Below are 13,118 nucleotides of genomic sequence, written 5' to 3'. Positions count from 1 at the left end.
TGAATTCTGACATTTTTTATTTTCTCTGTTTTAGCAGGTAATTGCTGCCATGGAAACACAACTGTCTAATGGGCCAACTTGCAATAACACAGCCAATGGTCCAACCACCATAAACAACAACTGCTCCTCACCAGTTGACTCTGGGAACACAGAGGACAGCAAGACCAACTTAATAGTCAACTACCTTCCTCAGAACATGACACAGGAGGAACTAAAGAGTCTTTTTGGGAGCATCGGTGAGATAGAGTCTTGTAAGCTCGTAAGAGACAAAATAACAGGTACGGAATTTTACGTAGTTTATTCATATTTAAAGGACAGTGTTTAAAGGTGTGAGAAAACAAGTTTATTCCTTGCATATCACTGTGCTGCTGTTTTACACATCTGGATATTTTCTCTGTTACTGGACTCTGTCAGCAGTGTGAAACTTAGTTTTAAGAATTTTGTTTTCCTTTTAAAGCAGAGCATTGTTTTATGGGTGGTATATATTAAAAGTAGACTTCTGTGCACTCTGAGCTTGATAATAACATCTTTGAAAAGTGTTCTAAGAGTGCATGTGTTTGGGGCAGCAAGTGTCATGTTAACCTTTAGTTTTTCCTTCCCCGAGCTTACATGCTTTAGCATTTCAGCAGTGAGATGATAAGGAGAATATTACTGTGTTTGGGGGGAGAACCTCTTTAAATACCCTTTCTCATAGTCTGTATAGTCCTTCTGCTTATGATGTATACGAACAGAGTAAACGGAAATATTCACATTATCAGTGTATAAGTATTTGCACTGATAGAGTTTGAGCATAGCAAGGTCTTACGTTCTGTCCTCGACAAGGAAAGGAGGGTGTTTGCGTGTCCCCCTCTCACAGACAGGAGTGTGAGGATGGGTCCTTCGGCCTTTGATAATGGGTGTTATGTTTTGAATATTAGGGAGTGGACAGTCTTCTTGGTATTTTGTAAGAATTGCCTAAATTTTTAGAATAAGCAAGAACCCAATGCAGAGCACGTTCGAGGGGTAGAAGCATTATTTACTGCTTTCTGCGGGGGCTTTTCTCCGGCACTGACGATGCATGGAGTTCGTGCAGACAGGCTCCATAGCTTCACCATGGTGGCGGTACATTTGGGTGATGATGTGCATCGAAGTGGTTTACCTGGCTTATAACAAAATATAAAACTAAATATTTGAAATGAATACAAGAGACTTACAGACAGTGTGATGAGTCAGTCCCAGAGTTAGAACTTCAGTCATATGACCCTTGGACATGTCAACTCTTGGCTTCAGGTTTCCCTTGGTAAAATGAGGTAGAGGACAAGGTCACAGAAGGTAATTTCTGAGGTCATTGTGACTTTTCCTGAGATGGTTGAGTTGTTCTTCTATCAGGACAGCAGTGCTTATTCTCTCCAAGTTAGGTGAGCTCTTAGGGCAGTCACCTGCGTTCCACCTCACAGCTGTATTTCCTGGATCAGCAGCTTGAGGCTCCCAGAGAGAACTTAGTCATTGGAGTCAAGTAAATTAAATAAAAACTAAGTGACACTCGGTTGTCATCAGTCTATGCTGAGTAATTGTATTTTAACTAATTATGTTACTTAGATGTTCACCATGATATCAACAGGAAGATTTGTCCTTTTTTTAAATACTGATAATCAAAATCTTTTCCCCAAATTTGTGTAAACAGCATAGGTAAAATTTTTAAAGGAACAATTTTTGAAAGAGTTGGAAAAGGTAGAGAATAAAAGGTTCTTATTACATGTTTCTGCTGTGATACTAAGTTTTATTTTATTATTTTTAGCAAAACAGCATCCTTTTTATGTGAAGTTTGCAACTTTTTGATGTAAATGACTGTGTGGTAAATGGCATGCAGGCTGTGATCTGTTGACGTGAGGACGTGTTTTCTGATTTGATTGCTGAGCACCTGTCCCTACCACTAAAAAGAAAAGATGCTTCAACAAATGCTTGCCAACTGTGTTAACATTAGTTGTTCATTTCTCTCATTCCCCCAGGCCTACCCCCCACCTTTGTCTTTTTGGTGAAAGGGGGGCTAACAGCATTTTCAACTATGGTAAAATTTCTGTTTAAAATCTCTGGTAAGCAGGTGCAGTACCCAAGAAAACTTAACAGTGAGCATGAGTGTCAAAAGATGTTTTCTAAGTTTCATCCCATGATATATAATAAAAAATAGTCCTCAAAATAAGTGTTATTGGGTCGGCCAAAAAATCTGTTTAGTTTTTTCTGTAGAATAAAAGACGTATTTCATTTTCACCAATAACTTTATTGGTTTAGATATTTAGAGTATGTCAGCTCTGTCCCGCCAGTCAGTAGGGGCCAGGGCTACTGCGAAACATCTTGTGATGCATAGACAGCCCCACAGCAAAGAACTATTTGGCCAGAATGTCAGTACTACCGAGCAACTTCCCAAAGCACTTTTGTCGCATTCGATCAGTCACAGCACCTTTTGCATATATTGCACAAATCTCTTTTTTACATTCCAGTTGTGTTTTTAGCTTTCTTGAAATAATAAAGCATAATATGTTGAAAATGTTACGTGTTTTCTTCCATCTTTAGTATTAAAATAGCGGCACAAAAATTCATTTTTCATCAGTTGTTTTATAATGCATGGTGATATGACAGCTGTTTAACAAAATTATTTTGAATGAAGTTAAAGACAGCTAAGCACTACTAGAGCCATCGAACAGAAAAAAACTAAGTGAGCTTTATGGCCAACCCCATACATTGATAGACAAGTTTGAGAAATTCTGCTTTCCATAGATTCCTATTGAAGATCCACACTGCAGATCGTTAGCATAATAAGAACTATGCTAAAACCCTGCTATGAAGAGAAACCGGTTTGACTTAACAGTCCCCCAGCCTTCTTTGACCACAGAAGTCATTTTGGAAGGTCTCCCCCCACACGCTAGATTTCCTTTGGAAATGTTGCTATAAAAGCTTTTGGAATCTTTTGTTAACTGGTTATCAGACAACCTAAAATTCTTTTATAACCTCTTCATAATCCATAAAATATAAACATGTTTCATGAAATGAAAATCCATGATAATGAACTCTAAATTTCAAAAGTTGAGTAGGCAAATCTGAATATAAAGGACCTCTTCTAGTAATGCTGTTTTTCCATTTGGCCGACTGACATCGTATTCTCTGTATGGGTTAAATAAAGTAGTGTTCAGAAAGGTCTGACTCATTTAGCTTCAAGCATAAATTTCCTTGGTGTTTTTTTTTTTTATTCTGAGTTTCTTTGTATGTATTGAACAAAATAGTAAATGGTAGATTTCTAAAACTGGTTTTTGAATGGTTGCACTTTGTAAAGAGGACATATCTTCTATAAGAAGCTATTATTAACATATACCTAGAAATATTTGAACGAATTCATGAGGACTGGATCCTGCCCTATGGTGTTCAGCATTAGCCAGCTTATACAGTTTCTCAGTACACATTTTTAGGGTCAAGTTCTGAGTTCCTTGGGCCCTCTCTAATTATCCAGTGTATCCTTCCTCCCAGGGAGCCATTGGGCCAGCTCTTTGCATTTCAGTTTTGTAGGAGGGGAGAGCATTAATTGTCTGGGTTGTAAGAAAACCCTGGGATCATTCTTTGGAAAAAAATGTAAATCTTTCCTTAAGTAATGCTGATTTAGGAGACTGTATCATAGGTATAAAAATATCTAGTTAGGAAACTGTATGCCTCTTCCCTAAGTGCTAAAAGAGAGTATGTGATTTTTAGATTATGTTGGTATTGTCACTACTTTGATAGAATGAGAATTAGGGAAATATCCTAAGACATGTCTTCAGTAGCAAATACAACAGCCTTCTCTATCGCTTAAATTCTGTTGATCATGTTGTTTTTCAGTCGCTCTCCCTGGGCTTTCCCCAGCTTTATGCTTCATTCTGTTCCCTATGTATAGGCATTCGTGGTGAGAAGCCACTGCTGCTTGCACAGCTTAGCTGTGTTGTGGGTTCATCCCTTTAAGTTCTTAAATGCACTTCGGTGTCCTGGACACCTGCTGATGCTGCTTTTACAGGAGTGAAATGGGTTTTACGGTGCAAGGAATAAATAATAGAGCATTAGAGTCAGAAAAGCCCTTGAGGTGACCATAGCCAACTTTCTCACTTAACAGGTGATGAAAGGCCAGGTTTGTTGAAATGATGAGTCCAAGACCATGTGGCTGTTAAGTGGCAGAGCAGGGACCGGAATTGTGGTTTTCGTTTTCTTTCCTGGGATGTTTCCTCCTTGCCTCTTGGGAGGTCAGAATTCTTGAATAATTAAACACAGGGCCAGCTGATGGATTTATAGTGAGGCATTAACCTTGTACAGGGGGGAGGGTCATCATCTGGTGAGTGTGTCTTCTCTAGGAGGGGGAGGAGAGATTTTTGGGAGTCAAGTACTGAGGGATCCACAAAATGAACATCCTTCTCTAGGAACTTTATAATCTGTAGTTGTGAATTTGGATAATCTAGCCCAGCTATTGCAAATGTGGCTGCACATTCTCACCTGACGGAGTCTTTAAATTAAACACAGATTCTGGAGGCCTTGGGAATCTCATCATCAGAAAGCTCCCCAGGTGATTATGATGGGCAAGCAAGCCCTTTGGGGAATCAGTCACTGAACCTAACAAGAGGCTGATAATGCAATGTTATATATTGATTTTATCTCAGTTAAAACTGGAGGAAAAGATGAAAGGGAGAAGAGGCACACAATTTTCATTCATCAGTGCATTGGAGTTCACAGGAAATCATTGAAACACAAAGAAGTGGTTAGACTTGGGGGTTTATATTCCATTTTAGCAAAGGAGAGAGGGTTTGAGCTGCGAGGCACAGTGCGCTGTGGAGAAGTGACGAGCACATATGTGGTGGAAAGTAATGGAGTACACCAAGCTGTTACAGCGAATGTTGTTTCTGGGTCTCCATTTTGGTGGTGAGTTACTTTCTCTTCCTGGTACAGGAGAGAGGATGGGGGTGCCTTCATTCACAGGGAAATTGGTGGCCTGCTTTTACGCAAAAAAGGAGACGGCAGAGTTACCGTTCCTGTGTCCGTTGCTCCTTAATTGCCTTCAGCTGGAAATAATCCGTTGCCAGATTGGCATATTTGGAATGTTGTATTCTGGAGCCCTTCACCATGAAGTAAGTTAACTCTCAGCAAACCTCAGTAGAAAGTTTCTTCTTTGGGGTATCCTGTGGTGACAAAACCTTAAATGGCTAATTGCTGGAAAGAAAAAAGCATCTATTGTGAGGATATAGAAAAGTTTGAGACAACCATTACTGATTAATTTGTAAATCAGTTGGATTTTTGTTTCTCTGATTTCTTGATTTGATATTTGTGTTACTTTATATTTTATTCCATTAGAAGGAAATGAAAAAAGTATTGTGACTCCCAAGAGCTAGGTACACATTTTCCAACAGCTTTTTAAGAGTATTTACTGGGGAAAATGAGGTTGAACCTATTGGCTAAAGGAGGCTTAGGAGTTCTGATTCTGTACATTCTTAGCTCTTGTCACTGGGACTTTTAGAATGACCATATTTGTCTTGCCAGGTGATTTGAACGCCTTCAACTATTCCTTTATTAGTTTGATACAAAACACAGACTTTGGTAATGTATACTTTGTAGAAAATAAAATACAGTTTAAGTTCTTCTGTAAGGCTATCCCTCCCTACCCTTAAATTTTTTAGCAAGGTGGGAGTGCTTGTGTGGTAGTTGCTATTCCAGAGCTTTCACACTGTTTGTTCTAGTTTTTTGTTTACTTTTGCTTTGGGAAGATCGGTGGTATAGTTAGAAACCATTTTCAATTAATTATTTACTGGCTATCATAGTAGAGATGGAAAAATGGAGAAAGCAGATGAACCTAATGGGAGAAGATAAAGAACAGCTACATTTTGATGCAGGATTTCTTTCTTCTTCCCTTTTTAATCTACAGAATGTTGAAATCCTGTTTCCCCTCAGGTATAAAATTGACATGTCCCCCTTCCCCATCAATTTCATGATGTAGTGCAAAATAAGCCTGCTTTGCTTTGGATAGTTTTTATTCTCTTTTACTCCCTTACCTATTTTATTACACTATGCGAACAGCAGCCTTCGTGTTTTTTAACTTCTAAATTATGACGAGAGCAAAGCATTTTTATTTTGTTTGTACGGGAACATTTTCTTTTAAATATTTCCTGAACAGAATACTAGCTGATCGCAGGAGCTAAAGCGGTGTTTCAGAATTTGCCCATTTCTTTTGTGGTTGTGGGAAGTTAATTGACTCTCATTGGCGTGCACTATGACTACTGGGTTTGAGGGCTGTGAAGCCCTCACTGTGTGCCTTTCCAGCCAAAAAGGTCAACTTAATTTTTATTTTTTTTGTCATTTTACTTCTTGTTTCGTTTTTCAGGCCTATGCGGTGGCTCATTTAGCGTGTCTTACTCGTTAACGTATTTGGTTAATTTCTTGAAGTTTTGGGATGTCGGTGCTTCAACACCACCGGGTGTCCCTTTTATTGGTAGTGGTATCTGTCATCACTTATTTTCTGAGGAGCTCTGAGCTGCAGAGCCGCAGTGGCAGCTCTTCCAAGTATTGTGCACAAACACCCTCCGTTTAAAACCGCCTATTTTGATCTAACTATTCAGTAATCTCTCACGTCAGATGTCATCCTTCACTAATTGAAGGATGATCATTCTACATTGTTCCAAATTAGAGCAAAATTTCTCACTCTTTATGTCTCCTTCAAGGGAAAAAAAAAAGCAGGATGGCAGTGTTTAGTATGCATTGTGTTTATAAGCATGTCTTCACATCTTTCCATGTGACATGGACTTGAATGCAGTGGTAATAGGATTTACTAGACCCCTATGTACTCTAGAGTTATTTGCCTTGCTTGGGATCAAGTTCTCAGGGTCAAGTTCTCATCGAAACAAAACACCTATCTTCTACCCTGTTTAGGGAGATGGCCTGATTGCACTAGTTTTAGAGGTTTTAGCCTAGAAAGCACATGTAACGCTTGGGTTCAAATCCCAGCCTAGCCACTTATTTGTAATGTAGTCTCGTATTGAGTAATTTGAGTCTGAACTAGAGGTTCTTCCTGAAGTTCCTAGCACACAGGGGTTCTCTCACCCTCTCCCATCCCCTTTTTAACAGTTAATACTTACTTGGTTACTTGACAGTCGCAGACTGATTTTTGGTAATAGATCTGTTGTCTTAGGATTCTTAGTTTCTTGTGATGTAGAAAGAATGCAAAGTGAATTTTCGGTCTTTTGCTTTCTAAGTGATTTGACTAACACAGTTGGTTTTCTAGGGGTGGGACAAAGTAAAACAGGAAGTAAGTACAAGTCAGGATTTGAGAGCCCAGAAAAATAATCAATGATACTACACCGACCCCTGGAGTGTGGAGCTACTGCTGTGTGTGCATTGCGTGAATGTTACTCAGAATGAGTGAGCTCGACTTAAAACATGAAGGTGCTGTCAGCCGAGCATCCCCGTTGGACTGTTACTGGTCAGGAAGGTCAGCAAGTTGTTAAGTTGAGCCATGATGTATTGGTTAGATAACTGGAGGCTTGTTTTCACTTTTATTGACATCTTTTTCTTAAGATTAATACCCCTTTAATATAAATTGTAAACCCTATCACGAAATATTCTGATTTCGTAAAATAAGATGTGCAACTAGGGAAATGCAGAGATCTGCATGTTTGATTGTTAAGAAACCCAGTATTCCTGTTGTGTTAGCAGGTCAGAGGACTTAGGGAAAAAAGTTGCTCTCCCTTTGTTTTCTTTCCGTTGAAATATTCATTGAAAACATTTAGAGCTTTGCTTTATTTCAGTCATCACAAACTTGACAGATTTCAGTTGGTTTAAGAAGGGCTGGTGATTTCCATGAGGGCAGGGTTAACTTAGCAGATGCAAGTTTGCATCTTGTTTTCCTTTTTTTTGTTAAGTCTTTATGCATATTGTGAATTAGAGTTTATTTTTAGCTCTTAATGAGTTCTTTTCTCATCATTGTACTTTTTGTTGGAGCTCTGTTTTCTATATAACACTTTGATTTTGAAGGGGGAGTGTATGAGGCTTACGAGTCCTGTAATCCACCATCAAACTGCCCTCACACTCAACTAAGATTTGCATTTTTGCATTTGAGGTGACAGATCTTGGTTACTTACTACCTTGTAGAGTAGATGTGTAGATGCTCTGTGACTCTTCGCAGCCTGTTTGACTTGCAGGCTTTATCCTGAAAAAGTCAAATTCTCCTTTTAAAGCGGGTTCAGAGGAGGCATAGGTGCATATAAATAAGTAAACCAGAATCATTTCATTGGATTCAAGGTCACTGGAGCCTGAGGGAACAACTTTATTTCTTTATATTTTGATGCTTTAAATTCAGTCTTAAGGAGACATTGGGTCAACTAACACCAAGGCAGTGTTTTCTGAATCCTTCCCTACTCTGGTTCTAGTCCCTAAGAGCTTTGAAATAAATTACAGTTTTCTCTTAGTCCATGTTAAAGTGTATCTAACTAGGCCGTCTGTGGTGCGTCAGATTGACACTTGTCATAAAATAAAGGAGCTCTTTTTTACGATTTCTGAATCATTGTCTAGCTCTAGAATTCTATGACTTCTTTTTTTGTGAACATAACTACTAAGTTAGCTCTTCTTAAAACATAGTGCCAAAGGATTTGATGTGAAGTGCAAATAGCCTATTACCTTCTCAAACAGAATGATATTAATTAAACCAGGTTTCTTTTTAGACTCTTATATTCTTAGTATTGCTGGGCCTTTATTTTAGGGGTGAACACCCTTATACCTGTTAACAATAGGGTTAAAATATAGAGTTGGCAATAATGATTTGTGACTGTTTTACATCAATACATTTCTTTTTGTAAGTGCCAAAAATCAGAAGACTGCAGAAATGCAGGACAGTGTTCCATGTATTATATCCCTCAGTTCCATATTCTGGAACATTAAAAATAGGACCTAAGGTGCTATTTACTTAAAGGCACACTGTGGAATCTTTGAGGATTTGCTATCTTGTTATTTGGAATTCTGAAAACAACATACAAAGTAGAGACTCTCCCCTCCAAAAAAATGGAATTATTTTCTGGAGGGTGGGCACCTTGTAGTGCAGGCTAGGTGAGTGCTCTAGTAACCCATCTGTATCAGTGGGCCAGCTGGCGTGGTTGTGAGAGGCTGTGTTCAGCCTCAGTGAAATTTTTTTGACGACTCTTTCAGCAGGTTTGCCCATTTCACGGTCAGTGATTTACCCGTGCACCTGCCCACACTGCGCTGAGTGGTCAGCAGTTTTTGACCGAAAATGTCATGATCCCTATGTTCTATCCTCCCTATTCACCCAAATCTTTCCCTGAGCAACTTTTGTTTTTGTTTGTCTGGATGAAAAAAGTCCTCAAAGGGAAACATTTAGCTGATGTGGAAGAGGTAAAACAAAAAACAGCAGAAACACTAAAAGGCATAAAAAATGGTTTTGAGCAGTGGGAAGAAGTCTTAATAGGTGTATTGCATCAAATAAAGAGTACTCTGAAGGTGTCTGAAGTTTAAACATGTAAGAATAAATATGCAATTTTTTATAAATAAATACTGAGTTTTTGGGTCCTCCCTCATTGTGTCATAGCCATCAATTTAAAGACAGTATCGAATATTCTTTGCTGGCTTCTAGAGTAGGACAGTGGCCTTTAAGAGCCCCTATTCCCCCCTTTTTATGAGGGGTGAAAATACTGCAGTTGGACCTAGGATAGTTAGTGTATATGCCTCTTAGGTCATTTTGGGTAGGTGAAAGTAGGAAGCAAAGAGTGAGGCGTTGAAGCTTAGCTTCTTTTCAAGACCAAATTCTGCCATGTATGCAGACATTTAGCAAGCAGGCCCACAGTGATCACTGTAACTACTTTGCTTGATGAAGTCCTAGCTTTCTGATCTTTTTATGGTGCTTCGATCAGATAACTTAATATGAAATGTTCACTTGAGGCTGACACCATTCCAGAGGTAGGCATGTGTGCCCTCTTGTCTTCTTCTTTTTTTTTTTTTTTGTTAAATAATTGCAAAAAGAAATCCTAAACAAGTTGGCCCTGCCTGGTGTAGCTCATTGGATTGAGCGCAGGCCTGTCGACCAAACAACCCCGGTTTGACTCCCAGTCAGGGCACATGCCTGGGTTGCAGGCCAGTTCCCAGCGGGGGACACACAAGAGGCAAACCATGCATTGATATTTCTCTTCCTCTCTCCTTCCCTTCCCCTCTAAAGATAAATAAATAAATAAAATATTTAAAAAATAAAATATTAAGAAAAAAGAAATCCCGAACAGGTTGGCCCCAGGACCATTTCACATTTTGGGTTTCTATCCATAAGGGTGCAAGCATCCCTTTGTACAGCACTGGGTCATGTCGCTAAACTAACTCAGCCCATCTATATACCTCGAATACCTTCAGTTTTAACAGTGAGACCCCATTTCTAACACATTACGTGAATTAACAAATAACTGCCTTAAGAAACAAAAAGCCATTTTGACACTCATTGTAGTAATTAGCAGTGGGTGGGTTGTTGATTTAGTCATAGACAGGAGATTGGCTTTGGGTAGTCACTTCTGGAATTTGGCCCTGGCTTTGTGTTATGCTTGGGAACTACTGGACTGCATGCCTGATAACATTAGGTGACATTAAACTACTGATGGCCAGGTAACTTCACACTGATTTACACCCAACTAAAAAGATTATTGTGATAAAATGTACATAACATAAAATTGACCATTTTAAAGTGTGCAGCTAAAATGACATTAAGTGCATAATGTTGTATAACTATCAATACTGTCCTTTTCCAGAAATGCTATACTTATCCAGGGGTGTCCAGCCTTTTGGCATCTCTGGGTCACACTGGAAGAACAAGAGTTGTCTTGGGCCACAGGTTAAATACACAAACACTAACAAAAACAAAAAAATCTTATAATGTTTTATGTAAATTCACAATTTTGTGTTGGGCCACATTTATAGTCATTCTGGGCCACATCTGGTCTATGGGCCACGGGTTGGATGCCCCAGACAGTAACTTCCCACCTCCAGCTTCTGGAAACTTCTTTCTCTGTGGATTTGTTTATTGTAGATACCCCATGAATAAAAAGTGAAAGCATATACTATATGAATGTCACAGTATTTGAAAAGTAAATCATGGCGATTGTTTCAGGAGATACTAGTTTTCTTTCTTGGGCTATAGGCTAACTACTCTCCCCTAAAATAAGTAGCTGATTTGTCTTCAAACTTAGTTCTTGCCACTTTCCCCGTAAAAGGAATATGCAATTGAAATAGTGAATTTGTGTATCATCCATCACATTGCAGCCTGCGTGCTGGGACTCTTGTGCCTTTGAAGTTGGCCACCTGGTTCAGGCTCATTTTCTTTTGGAAGTTGACTCCAATCTGCCTCACTCAGCAAAATGGCAGGCCACCCGGGGGAAGAGGCAGGGGCTCAGACGGAAGAGTAAGAAAGGAGAACCCACGTAGTTTACTCTCCTGTTGTCTCGAAGTCTTCACACTTTCCTACTTCATCTTCTCCCAGAGAAGTTACAGCACCCGGGAAAGAATGTCTGTGTGGGGTCCTGGGGCACAAAGAGCAACAGATTCGCTTCTGTTTACCTCTCATCACTGTCCTCTGTCGAGAACCTGCTGGAAATCTTGGCAGAGAGCCATTCTGCAGTGGAGGTGCCAGAGAGCGAAGAGTAGAAAGTCTTTTCAGTAGTTGTAGCTTTTCCTTCCCTTTTCCCCCTTCCCCAGCACCCCACCCCCCAAAAAATTACCAAAAAAGCAACTAGCTATCCAACCAATCAACTAAACGAAACCTCATAGACCAGGGGCGTCCTTTTTTTTAGACCTCAGGGACAATTACTGTAGTAAAGGAAGACTTAAGCGTTTACCTGAAGCAGTGTGGGAGACAGCTGCTGATACTGGTTGAATTTAAAGGCAGGTGGCCTGTGGCCTATTTCTGCCTTTATACTGTTTCAGATTCTGTGTTACTGAGTAGAGCAGTCTTCCTTTAAAATTTTAGGTCTCATGTCTTGGCCTCCTGCCTTCTCTGTTGGTATCGGCGAAATGCCTGCTGGCTGCAGGAACATTTCACTCTTAGTGACTGTATTTATTGTGTTGGCTACTGACAACTGAAGAGCAAAAAGCCTCCCCCAGGTTGTGTAAGTTTAAAATAATAAAGATGATACTTCTTATGGTTTAAGGTCTTAATTCAGACTTTATATAGACTTTTCTTGTTTCCATTGCCTAATTTGTGGGTGGCTTCCAAAGGTCTCTTACTGGGCTAAGGAAGGTCTACCTCAGGGCTGTAAGGTCTTGTCTGGGAACAGTGGTGAAGGGGACAAAATCTGAACCACGTGTTTGGCTGTCTTGTCTAAAGATCTTGGGCTTGCCAGAAAATGTCAAGGGGACTGGATTCCAAGGTGGTGACTATCTGTGGAGGAAATCCTGAATTGTGAAATACTGATCGATCATGAAACACTGCACTTGACTGCTGAGGTGAAATAGGCTAGGTAGAGGGACCTGGGCATACTTTGCAGGAGGGCGCAGAGTGTTCTAAACAGGTGACTTTGTTTGTTTTTGAGCTAAGATTTAGAAGCAGTGTTTCAAATATGCATGGATGATCTGGTTCACGAATGATTTGCTGATTATTCTGTTAGATGGTTAATCTTTGATGCAGTCTTTTATTTGAACAAAAGTAGGAGAGACTTTTTTTTAAAGTTTATATGAAAAAATTTGTAAGGCCCTTTATGGATCTAAGAGAAAATTGTCTCAGTCTTTTATTAGGACTATTCCATATTGGGGAATTCTCTTTCCTAATATGTAGCTGGTGGGAGGGTAATTCCAGAAGCCAATCAGGCAGGTCCTCCCTGTCCCTACATTAGTACAGGTACCGGGCCTAAGTAAAATCAGTTAGGTATCTTCTTCCAGGACCTGGACTCCTAGGAAGTGATAGAGGGGTAAGAGTGATGGCCATGTCTCTCATCAGAACCTCTGTTCTGGCTCTGAGGTGGTGGTGGTTCTTGGTACTTCCGATGGCCTGCCTCCCAGGCCCCGTTGATCCTGAAGACCTCCGTGCCTCTTCAGCTAGTCAGCTAGAGTCACTTTATATTTTGTATAATTTAGAACTCTACAGAAAAACATTGTTATTCACATTT

At 39.7% G+C, this 13,118-nt stretch overlaps 1 protein-coding gene across 2 annotated transcripts in view; it reads left to right on the top strand.

Moving 5' to 3' along the window:
- Positions 1-13,118, top strand: part of ELAVL2 (ELAV like RNA binding protein 2) — a 118,860-nt gene that overhangs the window by 54,850 nt on the left and 50,892 nt on the right. For both annotated transcript variants that reach the window (XM_037125751.2, XM_037125750.2), the window contains exon 2: positions 35-278. In XM_037125751.2, coding sequence (XP_036981646.1) covers positions 50-278 — 229 coding nt within the window. In that variant the 5' untranslated portion in view covers positions 35-49. The remainder of the gene's footprint in view (positions 1-34; positions 279-13,118) is intronic.

Source organism: Artibeus jamaicensis, unplaced genomic scaffold (assembly GCF_021234435.1).
Source record: "Artibeus jamaicensis isolate MK-2021 breed Jamaican fruit bat unplaced genomic scaffold, CSHL_Jam_final scaffold_1964, whole genome shotgun sequence".
Taxonomy (NCBI): domain Eukaryota; kingdom Metazoa; phylum Chordata; class Mammalia; order Chiroptera; family Phyllostomidae; genus Artibeus; species Artibeus jamaicensis.
The sequence above is the reverse complement of the archived record's forward strand: the minus strand, read 5'-3'. Positions and strand labels throughout refer to the sequence as shown.